Genomic DNA, 17,432 nt, shown 5'->3' on the forward strand with positions numbered 1-17,432 from the left:
AAAAAAAAAAAAAAAAAATATATATATGTTAAAGTTAATTCGGCTATGCTATGCTGTTTATTTTGCCATGTTGGGGGACCAACGCGGTGTCTCTCTACCGCTCGCTTCACATTTTCAACCCTTTCTTTTTTTTTTTTTCCTATGACTGGTCTACGCCGTCACCCCGTTGCTGCTCTTCCACGTTCCCCACCTTATCCTCCTGGCAAGCATCCTGCTCAACATCATCCCTTTGCATATTCTTCATTTCTCGCTCCTTATTCCACCTCTCAATTTTTTCCCTGCGTTCGGCACTATTTTCTCGCCTAGGATGTTTATGTCTTCTACTGGCACCGTCGCTGTCCCCATCGGCATCATCACGATTCCTGCTTCGGTTCCTGCTCCGACTTCTACTCCTATTTCTGCGTCTAGAAGAGTGGTGACTGTCCCCATATTTATCACGTCTATGTTTGTCCCTACTTCCTCTATCCCTGTGGCTATCGTGATGTCCGTCCTCCGAACCATCTTTCGTTTTACGCCTTTTCTTATATTCTGGAAATTTTTTATACATTCGTTTGTACAGCTTCCGCTTGACAGCCCTTGGTACATGTTTGATATGCATAAAGTTGCAGTACCCACCTCGTCGACATTGGCCATCGACAAACTGCCTGCACCTTGCCTCCCTGAAGTCTGTCACAGGGGTATACTCAATTTGTAACGGCTTTCCCGCATAGAATCTCCCATTCAACTCCTTCACAGCCTTCTCCGCATAATCCTCGTGTGTGTATTTTATGTACACATTTCCAATAATGTGATCTCCTATATTGTCACATACAACCATATCTTCAATTTCACCATACTTCATTAATTCCTCAAAGACTTCTTCGTAAAACTCCTCAAAATGGTCCGCTGCTTTGTCCAACACTTCATCCTCCACCATTTGCCCTTCTGCAATTGCAACGGCCATTGGGGGGTTGTCGTACATGTGACGGATGACTAACGTTTGAGCACTGTTTGGCTTGTAGTGGCTTCGACTACACTGATCGCCATGGCGGCATGCGCCTATTTTCCAAAAGAAGGGACAGTTAACTCTGTCCTCTTCCGTTCCGATGATCCGTGCCAGATGCTCGGCCATTTTCGCGGGAGGGGGGCATAAAAATGTACGTAACTTAGAAGTAGGAACATATAAGTATTAACCTATATGTATGTGCGTGCCTACACATACGTGCACGCACGTTTGCATATAAATGTGAACACTATTTTGGCTAGCTGGAAAAAAAAAAACAGCTAGCTACACCTGTATTTATGCGTTTCCCGCTCAGTTTACCTGCACATTTGCAAAAAAAAAAAATATTTCCTGTTCAGGTAAAAAACTAATACAAATGCGAAACACACAAAAGAGAGGCGTCAACTTTACAATGGTGTAATTTTGCCCAAATAACTGCTCTACGTTGATGTGTTTGTGGCCACGCCAAAACGTCAAACGTGTCGCCCATTTCAGCAATAAGCGATTGGTTTAGCGGTTGCCTGCGGGTTGGGGCGCAGCGCGTAAAGCTTAAAATTGGTGTTTACGTCCAAGTTGACACTGACACTGACGCTGGCGCCGTCGTCCTCGATATCGATATCGGTATCGTAATGGTTATGTTAACGGCACGTGCTCGCCACGACGCTGCGGTTCGCGAACACTTCGCCTCAACGCACGTTTCGCTGAAGCACTTTTCCTTCAATGTTCCATGCATACGCTTCTGTTCTTTTAATGACGTTTGCAAAAAATAAACCACGTGCGTTCTTGTAGGTACGTTTCTTCCTCCAAAAAAAGTTTGGGCCACGCGTCGAAATGTACACAGTGGAGTAGTGCAGATGTGCGCACTGTGTAATCACGCGTATCTAGGTAACAAGCGTGTAGGCATATGCATAGGCATAACCACAGGCATAGGCATAACCACAGGCATAGGCATAACCACAGGCATAGGCATAATAACAGGCATAGGCATTGGCATGAGCAAAGGCATACAGGGGGGAGTTACGCGTACCGTTTTGCGTACCACTTCGCGTGCCCTTTCATGCGCGTAGCACGCATCTGTGCAGAGAGAGGGACGGCTCTGCCTCCTAAAGTTGGCGAAACGGCCAGGGCTTCAAGCAGGCGCGAGGGGCTATTATACCACAAGGGCAAAGGGGTACTACACTGCGCATGGTTAGCACAAACGGGGTACGTCCGCGGTACATAGGTGGTACTCTCACTTGGTCCATTCCTGCATCCGGCTTTGCTACCTCTCGATCAACCCTCTTAAGTTTAATGGCGCACTTCAGTTAAAGTTAACAAAGAAAAAAGGTGGTAAAGCCGGTCCTCTAACCTGATGTCATGTACGTATCTCAGTTCAATGTCACATGTACAAGCTGAGCTGCCTTTTTTTTGTCCCTTATATGACATTAGGATGCTAAAAGGAAAATTTCGCCAAAGAATAAAAAATTACATCTTCGTTTAATCACCATTTTGTTGCCTTGAAATAGAGAAAAAAAAAAAAGAGGGATGGGTACGGAAGGCGATGCAGCTTGTACTCCAAAGCTTTGCCGTCCCCGCGAAGTATATATACATATGTGCATGTAAGTACGTACTTAAAAAATTTGGAGTACCCAGATTGAATGGCAAAAAGTTGTGTTTCGCTTCGTTTTGCATCCATCACTTCGGTTCGTTTCGGTTAGCTTCGGTTCGCGTCGGTTCGCTTCTGTTCGTTTCGATTCGCATCTCATCGCATCTCATCGCATCGCATCTCTTCGGGTCGCTTCGCTTTGCTTCCCCCTGCTTTGTTTTGTTTTTCCTTTACTTCTCTTTCCACAATGGAATAATTTTCATTTTTGCCCCCTCGCCATACATGGTTTACTTAATTTTTTTTTTTTGATGAGAGGGGAAAAAATCAACGAGGTGATGAATTCGCCTTCGCATGAGCATGCATATAAACATACATGCATGTACATACCGCCCTATGTTATTATTAACCTTTGAAGGAAGTGACCGTCCGCACGTTCGCACATGTACAGACGAATGCGAACGCGGGCTGTGTGAAGAACGCGTGCGCGAAAGGGTACACAGCGACGTCTGCGTGGGTGTACACATAGGCACGTGCGCAGGGATCTTCCCACATACGTAGGCAGATAGGTGGGCAGATACGTAGGCGGATTGTTGGGCAGATACGTAGGCACCCCCTCACATACACGTGCACGAACCTGCCTACATGCAAAGGCCTCCTCTGCGACGCTCGCACATGGCCGGCACCCCCCTCGTCCCACTGTAGCGGCGCGCCCCCCCTTTTTGCAAAGCCGGCGCGCATTGGAGCGGTGTGTAGAACTGGTTGCCCGTTGCAGCGTCGTCAGCAGCGATAGTGGCGTTACCAGCGATAGTGGCGTTATCAGCGATAGTGGCGTCATCAGCGATAGTGGCGTCGTCAGCGATAGTGGCGTCGTCAGAGATAGCCGCGTCATCCACGTAACCGCTTATCCGCTTATCCGAGTAACCACTCCGACAGTGCTTACCGCTCCCCCGCGAGGCGCACGAACATGTTTAATGGAGAAAGCAAAAACAGGAAGATCAACCTGAGCGGGAAGAAACATGTCATCCTCAACAAGGACTCCTTCATCGAGAGGGCCAAAAAAGAGAAAGAAATCCACCTCAACTTGGCAAGGAGGAAAAACGCCTTTAAGGTTATCAGCACCTATGTAAGCTATAAAAAATGTATTGAAAAAAGGAGGAGCGAGATTAAGATTCTCATCGGGAAGAGAATCAGCGATGTGATGTTGTTGCAGAACCTGGTCGCACCGGATGTGTATGAGAGAGCCTTACGAATATGCCTTTATGAATTTTCTGTGAGCTCCACGTTTTTGTACTCCAACCGGAGTTGCTACTACTACTATAAGGGCATGGACTTTGATAGTATGTACCCTCCTGTGAAACACCTCCTAGATGTGCTGAAGCTGTATGGCAAAGTGGGGCAACTGGATGAACCCCATTCGGCGAGGGAGGGGAAAAACGAAGAGGATGTAAGGGGTTCAACTCAGCAGGATGGAGGCGGTTCTGCCCAACCGGATGGAGGCGGTTCTACACAGCAGGATGGAGGCGGTTCTGCCCAGCAGGATGGAGGCGGTTCTGCCCAACCGGATGGAAGCCAACCCGGAAAGGACCCAAAGAAGAAGGAAGCAATCCACGTTAGCAATAAGTTCCTGTACAGACATAAAAACGAAATACAAGTTTTACTTAACCATTTGGATGTTCTCCTAGGAGGGTACAACTTATATGGTGAAAATATATATGGAGAATACCACTCGGGGATGCGAAGTGTGAGACGGTGTAGGGGTCATTTGTTGAGTGGCACCGACATAGCGAGGGGAAGTAGCCAAGGGGGAGTTTTCCCCAGTGTGAGTACCAAATCTAAAAGATACGAAAATGGACAGATGCTCTACATGTACCACATGTACAATTTTATTTTGAATAAATCCTTCTGTGTCCACATGGAGAAGGAAATAAACTCTCGGAAAGAGAAAAATTTGCAGAATATCCCCCGTAATGATAAAAAAAACGTATTGCAATCACTTCATAAAATAAGTGACTGCATCATTTTAACAATGGATGGAATTATCTGCATTTTGAGAAAGGTACTCCTGTCATATGCACCGAAGCAGATTGCCAAATGTGGTTCAACCAAGCTACTGATTTATTTGTGTGATCTTATATATATTTTTTTATACTCTTTGAAGATGAAGGGACATGAAGTAAAACAAGAACGTGTAGAGGAGGTAAAAGAAAAACTCAACCTGCTTTTACAATTTGTTTGCATTAGTGTAGATCAGCTAAAGGATTGCCATTCTTTGTGTATTGCTTTTTTTAAGTACCCAATTTACGATATTTTTTCCACTCCTATTGACGTGAAGAAAGAACTTGGTATGATAAAACTGCTGCTTTTGAAGATTGTAAATAGGACTTATGGACCACATGATGTAGATATAATGCAGGAGCTGGTTTACTCTAATGAGAACCTGCTTCTCCATTTGGAGAAGTACCATGTGTTTAATCATGCATCCTTCGATAGGAAGAATATATCAGGGGTAAACATACTTAAGAATATGCTTCTGTTTGTCCACATCAATGAAGCGCTGGTTCAGGACAACGTTTTGAATATCCTGCTGGAGGCTTACTTGTTCCTGTCGCTGAGGTATCACCCGTATGTCTACAAGGTGGGGGGAGGGGGAACACCACGCGTCGGAGGAATAGGAGGAATTGACGGAATTGACGGAATCGACGGAAACTGCGGAATTGACGGAATTGACCGAATCGACGGAATTGACCGAATTGACCGAATTGACGGGATTGACGGAAACTGCGGGATGGGCGGCAGAACGGATGGAGATGGTGACGCCCATGCCGATGCGCAGTGCGACTTCGCCTCCCCCCCCAGCGGAGCCCTCTGCAGCACCACCAACCCGGAGCACACCCAAACGGAGGACGTGGCGGGCAAGAAGAGATCCGTCTCCTTCGGCGGAGGCGCGTGGGAGCAATCGACTCCAAATAAAAAGAAAGAAGTGCACACGGATGATCGGCACACGGACGATCGGCGCACAAACGATCGGCACACAAACGATCGGCGCACAAACGATCGGCGCACAAACGATCGGCGCACAAACGATCGGCGCACAAACGGGGGGCTCGCACACATGGGCTTTTATTACACGAGAGGGGTAATCGACTCTTTAGTACACATTTGTAAAAGGGGGGGATTTAAACGGTTGGACGCGCTGCTGTTCTTTCTTCTTCCTTTTAGGACCATCCATAGGAGGATCTTCCATCGGTACAGGAACTATTACGAGTTTGTAAAAAATGTGAGCAACCAGGCGTGCGTGATTGGGGGACGGAGAAGTGATTTGACTAATCGGCGGGGAGCGCTTGGTGGTAGTCGAATTGGGGGAAGTCGAATTGGGGGAAGTCGAATTGGGGGAAACTCCCCTAGTGGTAGTCGAATTGGGGGAAATCCACTCGGTGGTAGTCGAATCGGGGGAAATCCCCTTGGTGGTAGTCGAATCGGGGGAAATCCCCTCGGTGACAATAGAAGGGAGGAGGTGCCCGGGAGCGGCCCAGCGTTAGGGTTGCTCCCCCAGACGAGGCATCTCTCAAGGGATCAGCCAACGCAGAAGACAGCATGCAGAGCCCATAAGCATAAGCGCCTATTCAGCATGAAAAACCTCATCAGGGCAAAGGGGAAAAGGGGAAAGCGGTCATGTGACGGGGATCTTCTAAACAACGATATCATATTGAAGGTGAAAAAAATACTCATCGAGCACGACATGCACATCTACCTGGTGAGAGAAGTGTACCTACTTTGGTTCACCAATTGTAAAGCAAACGACACCTTATTCTTTAAGTACCTCTCCGCCTTCCCCTACTTCGATCACACTATTGTCTCCATATATATCTCCTCCCTCTGTTTCCTTCTGCACTACTATATCGTAGCGAACATGTTTGTTAACTTAATTGATATTAAGGGGTTCAAATTGTGCAAACATTTTATGGCTAGCTTGGCCTTCAAGAAAGTATGTAAGTTGCTGCTGATGTCTCTGTGGGTGGTGCTGAAGAAATCCATGTATGCTATTAACTGTGAGGTGGTGAATCGGCTAGCTTGTGAGGAGAAAGGAGTGGTGGGACGGGAGGGAGATGGAGGGGGAGACGACACCGAACTGGAGGAGTTCACGGAAGGGATTAATGAGGAGGACACGTACAACGATGAGGATGAGCAGTATGAGCGGGAGATGAACAGGAAGGAGGAGCGGGCCATAGAGGAGATCGAAGGGGTCAGCGGTGGAGGGGTCAGCAGTGCAGGGGTCAGCGGTGAAGAACGCAGCACCGAAGAACGCCGCGTCGAAGATCCCTGCGCTAGAGCGGACTTGTGTGAACCCCTGCGATGCTTCGAGGAAATCCCCATTGCGCTGGGTGCAACGGAAGAGCCGTTTTTCCGAGCGAGTTCAGCAGTCCTACCCAACTGCAGAGCAGAGGACCTTTTGGAAGCGCTGGACTCACTTAGCACAGGTGAGCCGTCCTCCATGGGGATACTCTACCCTTCCAGTGCCCACCATTTGATGAAACGAGGAATGTACTTCTCAGCGTGCGATACATATGACGGGATAGGAATACCCAACACGACCAGCATGGGTAGTGGTTTCAAAAGTAGCATGCATAGCACCCGAGGAGGCGAAGATGCGTCGGCAATAACGTCCACGTTAATAAGCTACCTGTTGTATAATCGAGACAGAAAAGGACTGAACTATATACTGCCACTTTTACTGAATAAGTTATACAAGGTGAACGGGTACGTGCATCTCTTCGAGGATGATTTTTTTGTAATCAAGGAAACGAGTAATTTGCTAAAGAATCGGTTTAACATTATTGGGGACCAGAATAACAGCGGAAGTGGATCCAATCAAATGAGCAGCAGCACCACAAGCAGTAGTCACTACGACACAGAATCACATCTCTTCATCGATAAGAACGATGCCTATCTGAATTACAATATAAAGCACGTGAATGAGTTGGCTAACTACCTGTTGAGGTTTACTCCGTTTACTCTCCCTTTTGATGATCGCATATTAATATTTTACAACAACAGGAATAAGTCCAAGGAGAGTATCCGAGACGACAGCAGGTTCAATTTCGTAGATGTGAAGCACCATTTGATTAGGAGAACACACATAGTAGAAGACGCGTTTATATTGCTTCACATGCTAGACGGTACTCAGGTCAAGCAAAACATCAGAGTCGCATTTATTGATCAAAATGGTAATGAAGAAACTGGAATCGATGGAGGAGGACTTTTTAAAGAATTCATGATACTTTTATGTCGAGAAATATTTCACTCAAATTTTTTTCTCTTCGATTATGTACACAATGGCACACTCTATCCGAAACGATTCCATTCTAATGATAATTTAAATCTCTATACCTTTGCTGGTAAGGCAATTGGGAAGGCTATTTACGAGCGCATACTTATTGAATCCGTTTTTAATGACGTTTTTTTGAGCTTCCTCCTATGTGATGACATAGATCTAGATGTCGACATCGATATTAACGACTTATATTTTATTGACAAGCATGTTTTTAACAGCTTGCTTTATATTCAGAATACCTCCCATGTGGAGAACCTCTCACTTACGTTTTGCATTTACGAGAGGAAGAAACCAGATGTGGGGGACGTGCGTAAGTACGAGGACATCATTAGTTACTTTCAGGCCCTGGGGAGGCAGCTGTCCGGGGGGGCAGGCGGTGCGGGAGGAAGCTTCGTTGGGGGAAGTGGCGGTGCTGGCGGTGCGGGAGGGAGCTTCGTTGGGGGGAGTGGCGTGGGTGCAGGCAGCCGGGGAAACGTCGTGAGGCGGTTCTTCTCGCAGACGGGAGTCTCCCCTGACCATGACAACATTAACAGCTTCTTCAACATAATAGATAATTTGGACGCACTGATACACACACTCGATCGAAATCTTTCATCCCTTTCTCCGGTGACTCTGGAGGACCATGTGTCCGAAGTTAACACGACAGAACGGTACCGTGGTGCGAACTACAACGCGGATTCACCCATTGTGCAGATGATGATCCGTCGAAACGAGCTGAATTTGAGTCCTACGTCGAATGGGGTACTCTTGGGCTCAGACGGGGAGGTCTTGAGGTACCCGTTGCGCAGCGCCAACGACCTCGATTCGGAGGAGGGACAGGAAGATCTCGGCAGGGGGGATCCATCAGGTGGGAGTAGCGGTGACCAAGCGGGTTGGGGCAGAGATTACCCAGCGGGTGGGAGTAGAGGTGACCAAGCGGGTGGGAGCAGAGATTACCCAGCAGTTGAGAACATAGATGACCACGCGGGAGCACGCCAACGCGGGGCGCAAGCGGAGGACCTGGAGTGCATCGACCTGATTGAAAACGGAAGGAACATACTAGTGGACGATAGCAACAAAAAGCATTACATAAAGCTGTACATAAATTACAAGTTTAAAAAAATGGTGCAGAAAAAAACCCAGGCTTTTTTGAAAGGGCTGTCCGAATTGATTCCTACAAAATGGCTCAAGCTTTTTAATGCTCATGAGTTAAAGACTCTCATTTCGGGAAATGACAAATGCTTCGACGTGGATGATTTGAGAAGGAACGTTGTTTACGGTGGAGGGTACAATGCAAATAGCGAAACTGTAGTGAATTTATTTCACATTTTGAAAACATTTTCTCCAAAGGAGAAGAGCCTGTTCCTCATGTTTGTGACTAGCTGCTCTAGGTCCCCTTTGCTTGGCTTCCAGGAGCTGTACCCTAAATTCTGCATCTTTCGCGTCGTGGACCATACGAGACTGCCCACTGCGTCCACGTGCGTGAACTTGCTCAAGCTGCCCGACTACACCTCCAGGGATATCCTGCACAAGAACCTCCTCACGGCGATAAGCGGCACGCAGGGGTTTGACCTCAGCTAAGGGGCGGCGGAGCGGTACAGCTGCATTGTGGCGGAGCGGTGGGGGGGTAGGGCTACATTGCGGCGGAGCGGTAGAGCTGCATTGTGGCATGTACACCGGGGCTCCGTTCCCTTGAGGGGCACCCTGCGCGTGCCGCCTCGGGGGGACCACCTCGAGTGGGCTCTTGCCAGGGGGGAAATGTGCATCCCCTTTTTTTTGTACCTAGGCGTGCTCATCATACGTTTCGCGTGGTTCATGGATGAGTCAAACGGGTTACGCTGCGTTGCGTTGCGTCACGTTGCGTTACGTTGTGTTACATTCCGTTACGTTGCGCTCCTCGTCAGTTTTTCTTCTTTTTTAACGCTGACATGGTAACAGTGCGCGGGTTATCCCCCCGTGGAGTGACAAGCGGAGGGCGGCTGCGTAGTTTGGCAGTTACTCGGCTTCGCTGCTCGCAGTTCGCCCTTTGCAGTTTCGACGCGGGACCGTGAAGGCGCTGCCCATTACGCCATTGCCCGTTACGCCGTTGCCCCTTGCACATAAGTGAACGAATGAGCGCTAAAGTCGTCTTGCTGCACTCGTGAGAACAAAGCGGAAACAAAAAAAATAATTAATTTCACACATAGTATAATCTCTTAACTGCACTGAAAATGGATTAGCCCGATTTGCTTGGCGCACCTTGGGGAGAGGGGTGAGCACGATGGGATATCAGCTAGGTGTTATGGTCACTACTGGGAAGATACAACGTTTGCTAATGCTTCTTCTCATCTTCGATCGTACTGACTGCCTCCCCCGTTGACTGAAGCGTTCACGTGTCGCTTCGCTTCACCGCGTTGAGATCCTCGTTTGGCCCATCGGGTGACCAGCCAGTGGCTTTCCCCACGTTGGCCATTTTGGGGCAATTCTTTTGCATTTTTAGGGGCATATTTTTGGGCACATTTTGGGCACATTTTGGGGCACATTTTGGGGCACATTTTGGGGCACATTTTGGGCACATTTTGGGCACATTTTTTGGTATTTTTTTTTTCCCATTGTGGAACCCGCCCGGACGCAGCGATCACCGAGGTGACTTTCCAGCGGGTGGAGAGATGGGTCTTCCCCCGGATGGCAAGCGAGACCACGCGTGAGCGAGTAAGCTCGGATGCTACACTGAGAGGACTCGCGTAGTTACGAGGGAAAAGCGCAGCGGTAGCATTTGCGTACACGCGTGTGTATGTATACCCCCCCGTTTGAAATCCGCTGATAGGGGTTTTCGCCTGAATCGGGTGCCGCTCACCGCTTCACCACTCACCGCTTCACCACTCACCGCTTCACCACTCACCGCTTCACCACTCACCACTCACCACTCACCGCTTCACCCCCTCACCACTTCCCCACTTAAAGCGCACCCCGTCGAGATGGTAGTGTCGCAGTTCTACATCCTGTCCCCGCGAGGGGACACCATCATCAATCGAGACTTCCGAGGCGACGTGTCCAAACTGAGCGGGGAGATGTTTTTTCGAAACGTAAAGATACACAAGGGAGGAGATGCCCCACCCCTATTCTACCTAAACGGGATCCATTTCACCTACTTAAAAAATAATAGCCTCTATTTCGTATTCACTTCTTTGTTTAATTCATCCCCGAGTTATATCCTGGAGCTTCTCTACCGTCTGGTTAAAATTGTGAAGGATTTCTGTGGTCATATAAGTGAGGAAGTTATTCGTGCCAATTTTATTTTGATTTATGAAATTGTTGATGAGATCATTGACTATGGATATATTCAGAACAGCAATACAGAAAGCATTCGTCATTTAATTCATAACGAGATAAGTGCTACATCTGATGTATGTATGGGTGGTGGTACAGTAGGTGGAGGTACATCTACTACTGGTAGCACTATCACAGCTGGGGCAGTAGCAACTGCTGTTGGAAACACTGTTGGAAATAGCATCACAAGTATTAGCAACAGTACGAAGAAACTAGCCAACTTTTCAAACTTCAGCATAAAAAATTCAAACACATTACCATCCAATGCATCCCAAAAACCAATACAATTAAATGAAAAAAAAAATGAAATTTTTATCGATATTGTAGAAAAAATAAATCTCATCATGAATCATAAGGGAGAGATTATTTACTCCTATGTAGATGGGGTGATTCAAATTAAATCCTACTTACAGGGAAATCCCTATATTAAAATCGCTTTAAATGATGACCTGTACATTAAGAACTTGCACTCGGACAACACAAATAATGTTATCATTGATGACTGTAATTTTAATCACTTGGTTAATTTGTCTCAATTCGAACGGGATAAAATTCTTGCTCTTTACCAACCGGACGGGGAGTGCATCCTCATGAACTACCGGATTAATAATAATTTTAAGGCTCCCTTCCGCCTCTATGCCAGCGTCACCTACGGCCCCAACCACACGGTACGGTTCGAAGCGTAGGCGGTGGCCAAGCGTGTGCAGCGGAGAGGCGTATTCGGTAGAGAAGCGTATGCAACGGAGAAGCGTACGCAGCGGAGAAGCCTATCCTGCGGTGAAGCTCACGCGGCGGCCAAGCCGACCTGAAATGCTTCTCCTCCCAGGAGCTCACCACGTGACCACTTCACCCCCCCACACACACCCACAGGTCGAGCTCTGCATCCGCATTCGTTTGGACATCCCCGCGCAGTACACATGCACGAACGTCTTCGTCAACTGCAACCTCTGCAAACATATAACGAACGTACACCTGGACCTGAACAGCGCCTCAGATCTCTTCTCAGCACAGTACATCGCAAACGAGCACCGCCTTCTATGGACCATAAAAAAGTTCAAGGTTGGGCTTCGCCTTCCCCACTCTCCTATGCACCAGCAGTTCGTTGTGTGCATCACATATGAGAGGCTCCTCCCTGGGGAGTTATCTATCCATCTGGCCATCTATCCATCTATCCATCTATCCATCTGTCCATCTGTACATCTACCCATCTGTCCATCTGTACATCTACCCATCTGTCCATCTGTACATCTGTACATCTATTCATCTACCCATCTACCCACCTATCTATCCACCCATCTTGCGCCACACCATTCGCCTCCTACGCTCCTTTCCTTTAGGGCGAGAACGAACACAGCATACGGTCTAAAATTACGTTGAGCCCTGGGTACACCTTTTCCAAGCGGGACTTCGGACCGATCTACATCCTCTTCGAGATCCCTATGTTTAATTTATCCAAGCTGAGAATCAAGTACCTACGGATCATCGAGAATTACAAGTCGAGCAACACGCACAGGTGGGTGCGCTACATCACGCAGTCGTCGTCGTACGTCTACCGCCTGCACTGAGGGGGGCACACCCGTAGGACACACACTGCAGGAAACACAAGAGTTCAGTTGGGGACATGCGCAGTAGTGGTGGTGTTCCCAAGCGCACCCATATCATCACGGCGAACATGCGCCAACACGTGTGCAGGATGTGGCAAAAATGGGTAGGTTGGAGAGGTCGCTGTGGGGTGGAAATAGCCCGTTTTATCCATTTTTTGTGCTATTTTTTTTTATCCCACCCCCGCCGATGTGTAGCGATGTGTAGCGATGGGCGGGCTGCCATGTGTGCCCCTGCGTACGCTCCTTCTGCGAGCTGAGTTGTGCAAACAAAGTCCATTTCGAATTTTACTAATTATTGTAGATTTAAAAAAAAAAAAAAAAAGCTGAACATACAAGAAAAGGGGTGTCGATTTGTACCTAATTCGATAACTTCCATTTGGTTAGTACTCCTTGGGGGAGGAGCAAACGGGGGGCTACGCGTGAAGGTGAGCACAGTTATGGGCGCAATGCATATGTATGGGGGCGAGGGGGTTGACGATGCTCCCCCGATTGGCGCACCCGCGAGGCTGTAGTCGAGGCGTAGCCGGAACGCACTGCGAGGGGCACACGCCTCAGTCAGTCAGTCGGTCGGTCAGTCAGTCGGTCAGTCAGTCAGTCACTCATTCAGTCAGTCACCCAGTCACCCAGTCACCCAGTCACCCAGTCACCCAGTCACCCAGTCACCCAGTCACCCAGTCACTCACTCACTAGCTCACTAATCCATCCATCCGTTCTGCCTCGGCCATCCAACCGGCTTCCCCACCAGCGCACCTCCGTGCCACTTCGATGTGGAAACCGCGACGTGGCAACCGCGATGCGGCTAAAGGGCAAACGCGCCAAGGTGGTGTCTTCATCCCCGACGTCTCATGGACTGCACCGATCTGCTGCCGCTCCACTTAATGACGTGCCAAAAAAAAAAAAAAAAAAAATTCACCTCAGCGTGTGGTGCCCACGTGAGAAACCTTGTTGCCCTTGTTCCCATCATCGGAGTTTTCCCCGGCGGCCTCCTCGGCTGGCCCCCTTTTCCCCGTGCTGTGCTGTTCCGCGAGCGCTTCCTTTGGTTCGCCCAGCGTGCTCTGCGTGCTCTGCGCACTATGCGTGCCCTGTGTGGCTTTCTCGGCCTCCCCATTAGGGGGTACCCCTACAGTAGCTACAACGTTACCCCCCTCTCCGCCGACTCCCTTGCCGCCAGTTCCCTCACCGCCGACTCCCTCACCGCCAATTCCCTCGCCGCCAATCCCCCCCCCGCCAATCCCCTCGCCTGCGCCGACCAACTTGTACGGGTTCGCCTTAACGAACTTCTCGTAGGTGGACTTAACCGGGAAGGGGCGCTCCCCGATGCACTGCACAATGTCCTGGTAGGAGATGGTTTCCTTCTGGAAAAGCAACTCAGCTAGCTTATGCACATGTTTCTCATGCTTACGCAAAATGGATTTCACCCGGTTGTACTGAGTCTCAATGAGACTGCGCACCTCGTTGTCTATGAGATGCGCTAGGCACTCAGAGTGGGGTCTGTAAAAGCTGTACTCACTTGAGGAGTTCGGCTGAAACGATACTAGTCCGATTTCTTTGTTCATTCCGTATTGAGAGACGTAGGAATAGGATAGCTGAGTGACTTTATTTAAATCGTCAATAGCACCTGTGGTGATTTTTCCGATAAATAATTCTTCAGCTGCCCTTCCTCCTAAAATCACAGCTACTTTATCCAAAATGGCATCTCTCGAAAAAAGCATAATTTCTTCTGACAAATGTTGTGAGTAACCCAGGGCTCCATTACTTCTTGGTAAAATGGATACCTTCAGAACGGGGTCAGCATACTCGAGTAGCCATCCGATGAGAGCATGTCCTGTTTCGTGATAGGAAATAATTTTTTTTTCCAATGGGGAGATAAGAGAAGACGATTTGGGTAATCCACCAATTACTCTTTCGATAGCTAATTCGAAGTCTTTCACCTGAACCCCAACCATGTTCGATCTCCTAGCACATTGAATGGCTCCTTCATTCACCACATTTGCAATATCTGCACCTACAAACCCTGGAGTTAGAGAAGCTAAAAGGTAGCTAATGCTTTGTATATCCAAAGTGTGATGTAATTTTAGGTTCTTCAAATGAACTTGAAAAATTTCAGACCTTTCATTAATATCCGGCTTACTTATATTAACAATTCGATCAAATCTACCCGGTCTTGTAATGGCTGGGTCTAGAATATCAACTCGATTAGTTCCTGCCAAAACTACCACATTATCATTAGATGTATGAAACCCATCCATTTCTACTAGCATTTGATTTAATGTATTTTCTCTTTCATCATTTCCTCCTCCTGCGAACCCACCTTTAGATCTCTTTCTACCTACTGCATCTATTTCGTCAATAAATATGATTGATGGTGCATGTTTTCTTGCTTGAGCAAATAATTCTCTGACTCTAGAGGGACCAATGCCAACGAAAACTTCGATAAAGTCACTACCACTTATGTTAAAAAAAGGTACATTAGCTTCTCCTGCTACAGCTTTAGCTAGTAACGTTTTTCCTGTCCCAGGGGCACCACATAGAAGAGCTCCCTTAGGCATCTTAGCTCCTAACGCTTCATACTTAGATGGACTTCTCAAAAAATCTACAAATTCCATAATTTCCTCTTTGGCTTGTTTCATCCCAGCAACGCTTGAGAATCTAACATCTGTTTTTAATTGTTGTTTATTTATTGGATTCATTCTGTTCATTTTGAATAACCTATCCATACCACTACTAGCTACATTTTTTAGAGTTATTTTTTGGAATATAAAAGCGAACAGTAAGAAGAACAAGATGGTAGGTACGTAACTCTTTACTTCATCCAATACATTCGTTTCATTTGTGTATTGTACTTCTATTATCTGGTCTCTTTGTATGTTCATATCTCTTTGGATAAGCTCCACCTTACGCTCAAACGCATCACTGTTTCCTATCCGAAAACTTACATACTTTTGGTGATACTTAGTCATGCCATGAACGTTTAGGTAGGCCTTTACGTAATCCTTATTGATAAGCTTAATTTTATCTACATATCCCTTTGACAAATAATTCATAAAAAAATCGTTTTGTGTAACTTCGTTGTATAATCCATTCGAATCCACGAAGAGGAAGAAGAATAAAAGTAACATGAAAGAAAAAAAAAAAAAAAATTGTCGAACTTTTTGTTATTTTTTTCTTCATCGGGTTTGAACGAGTTCGACGAAGATGACGATGATGATGACGATGCAGACCCTTCCTCCTTCTTATTTTTCTTCTCAAAATTTTCGAACCCTTTCGGTGCCTTGGACAGGTACATTTGAACCATCTGATGGAACTTCCTTCTGTTTTGTTGCAGACCGGTTGCTAACTGCTCGTACTTTCGGGGGGGGAAAAATACATTATGGGAAGGGAACGAGTTGTGCGAGCTGCTCCTCATCCGCCAGTCGCCACTGGGGAGGTTCTCTTCGTCAATGTGTGCTTTCGAAGCCTCTTTCCTAGCGAAATGCTCATCGCGGGGTTTCCCCTCGTCAGGGAACACCTGGGTACTCCCCCTCATCTGCAGCAAACGCCGCGCTGCCTCATCCAGTTTGGGCAGCTCCCCTTTTTTCAGACCCCCCTCTCGGCAGCAGATCCTCATGTACTTCTTCAAAACGTGCAGCAGCCGTCTCGCCCCTTTGCGGCTACCACTAACCATGCCGCTTCCAGGGCCGCCTCCACGGACGCTTCCAACGACGCCTCCAGGGCAGCTTCCAACGACGCTTCCAACGACGCTCCCCTCCACGGCCCCTCCAAAATGAGACACATTTAAAAGCATCCCCAAGTACCTCCTACACGATAGGACCTCTTCCACTAGGCCCCCACGACCCATCATCCCACTGTTGGGAATACCCCTCGTGGTTTTCAGCAGCATATGCGTCCTGTTCATCATGACGTACTTAAAAATTGTCAAGCCTATCTGTCTTGCTCAAAGTGGAGGAGAGAAACAGCTCCACAGAGAAGCGTCAACAAATTTGGCACACTCTTGTTCTGTATTGTCGTGCCTCCGTTCTGTCCCCTCTATTTGCACATCTGATGTTTGGAAAACAACCCGCTATCTTGTTGGTAGCTCCTCCTTCGAGTGTACTGTCTCGCGAGGCACTCCACCTGGGAGCAGGTGCTTTGGTGCAAAAGAAGCGGCACTCACGTAGAAGAAGCGCCGCTGACGAAGAAGAAGCGCTACTGACGAAGAAGAACCGCTCGCGAATACACTCACCACGCTTCTTCTTTCTCAGTCCATCCCGTCCGCAGTTTGGTACTCGCCGCGCAGGCATAAAGTAGAGCGGCGAAGGTGGCGAGGGTGGCGAGGGTGGCGAGGGTGGCGAGGGTGGCGAGGGTGGCGAGGGTGGCGAAGTTGGCGGCGTTGTCGGTGTTGGCGGCGTGGCTGGCGTTTTCGGCGTGGTTGGCAATGCTTTCATCCGCTACGACGGTGGCCCTCTCACGAAACGGCAAGCCTCGACGCCATAACGCATTTGCGCAGCGAGGCGAACTGTCAAACGCGCCAGGAAAAGTCGCTCAAGCTGCTCCACCTGCTCCACCTTCCACTGGGTCTCCAGCGCGTACTCTCACTTGGAAATCTGTAGGCACGTTTGCGCGCCCCCTTCGGTCAAGCGCCCAAGGGAGGGAGAAAAACGG

The 17,432-nt window shown here is 48.1% G+C and overlaps 4 protein-coding genes across 4 annotated transcripts; 2 read left to right on the plus strand and 2 right to left on the minus strand.

Annotated features, from left to right (window-relative positions):
- Positions 1 to 190: 190 nt before the first annotated feature.
- PCYB_092540 (U2 snRNP auxiliary factor small subunit) lies at positions 191 to 1,111 on the minus strand (the record flags this gene model as incomplete). Its single annotated transcript, XM_004222367.1, has 1 exon — positions 191 to 1,111. A coding segment is annotated over one exon (921 nt), but the record flags the coding sequence as incomplete, so codon positions are not given.
- Positions 1,112 to 3,531: 2,420 nt separating this feature from the next.
- PCYB_092550 (ubiquitin transferase) lies at positions 3,532 to 9,459 on the plus strand (the record flags this gene model as incomplete). Its single annotated transcript, XM_004222368.1, has 2 exons — positions 3,532 to 5,513; positions 5,787 to 9,459. 2 exons carry the CDS (start codon positions 3,532 to 3,534, stop codon positions 9,457 to 9,459), a joined length of 5,655 nt encoding a protein of 1,884 aa, XP_004222416.1.
- A 1,362-nt stretch (positions 9,460 to 10,821) lies between these two features.
- Positions 10,822 to 12,750, plus strand: PCYB_092560 (adapter-related protein complex 4 mu 1 subunit; the record flags this gene model as incomplete). Its single annotated transcript, XM_004222369.1, has 2 exons — positions 10,822 to 11,855; positions 12,525 to 12,750. Coding segments are annotated over exons 1-2 (1,245 nt in total), but the record flags the coding sequence as incomplete, so codon positions are not given.
- Positions 12,751 to 14,209: 1,459 nt separating this feature from the next.
- Positions 14,210 to 15,910, minus strand: PCYB_092570 (ATP-dependent metalloprotease; the record flags this gene model as incomplete). Its single annotated transcript, XM_004222370.1, has 1 exon — positions 14,210 to 15,910. A coding segment is annotated over one exon (1,701 nt), but the record flags the coding sequence as incomplete, so codon positions are not given.
- Positions 15,911 to 17,432: the final 1,522 nt, after the last annotated feature.

Source organism: Plasmodium cynomolgi, chromosome 9 (assembly GCF_000321355.1).
Source record: "Plasmodium cynomolgi strain B DNA, chromosome 9, whole genome shotgun sequence".
NCBI lineage: Eukaryota > Apicomplexa > Aconoidasida > Haemosporida > Plasmodiidae > Plasmodium > Plasmodium cynomolgi.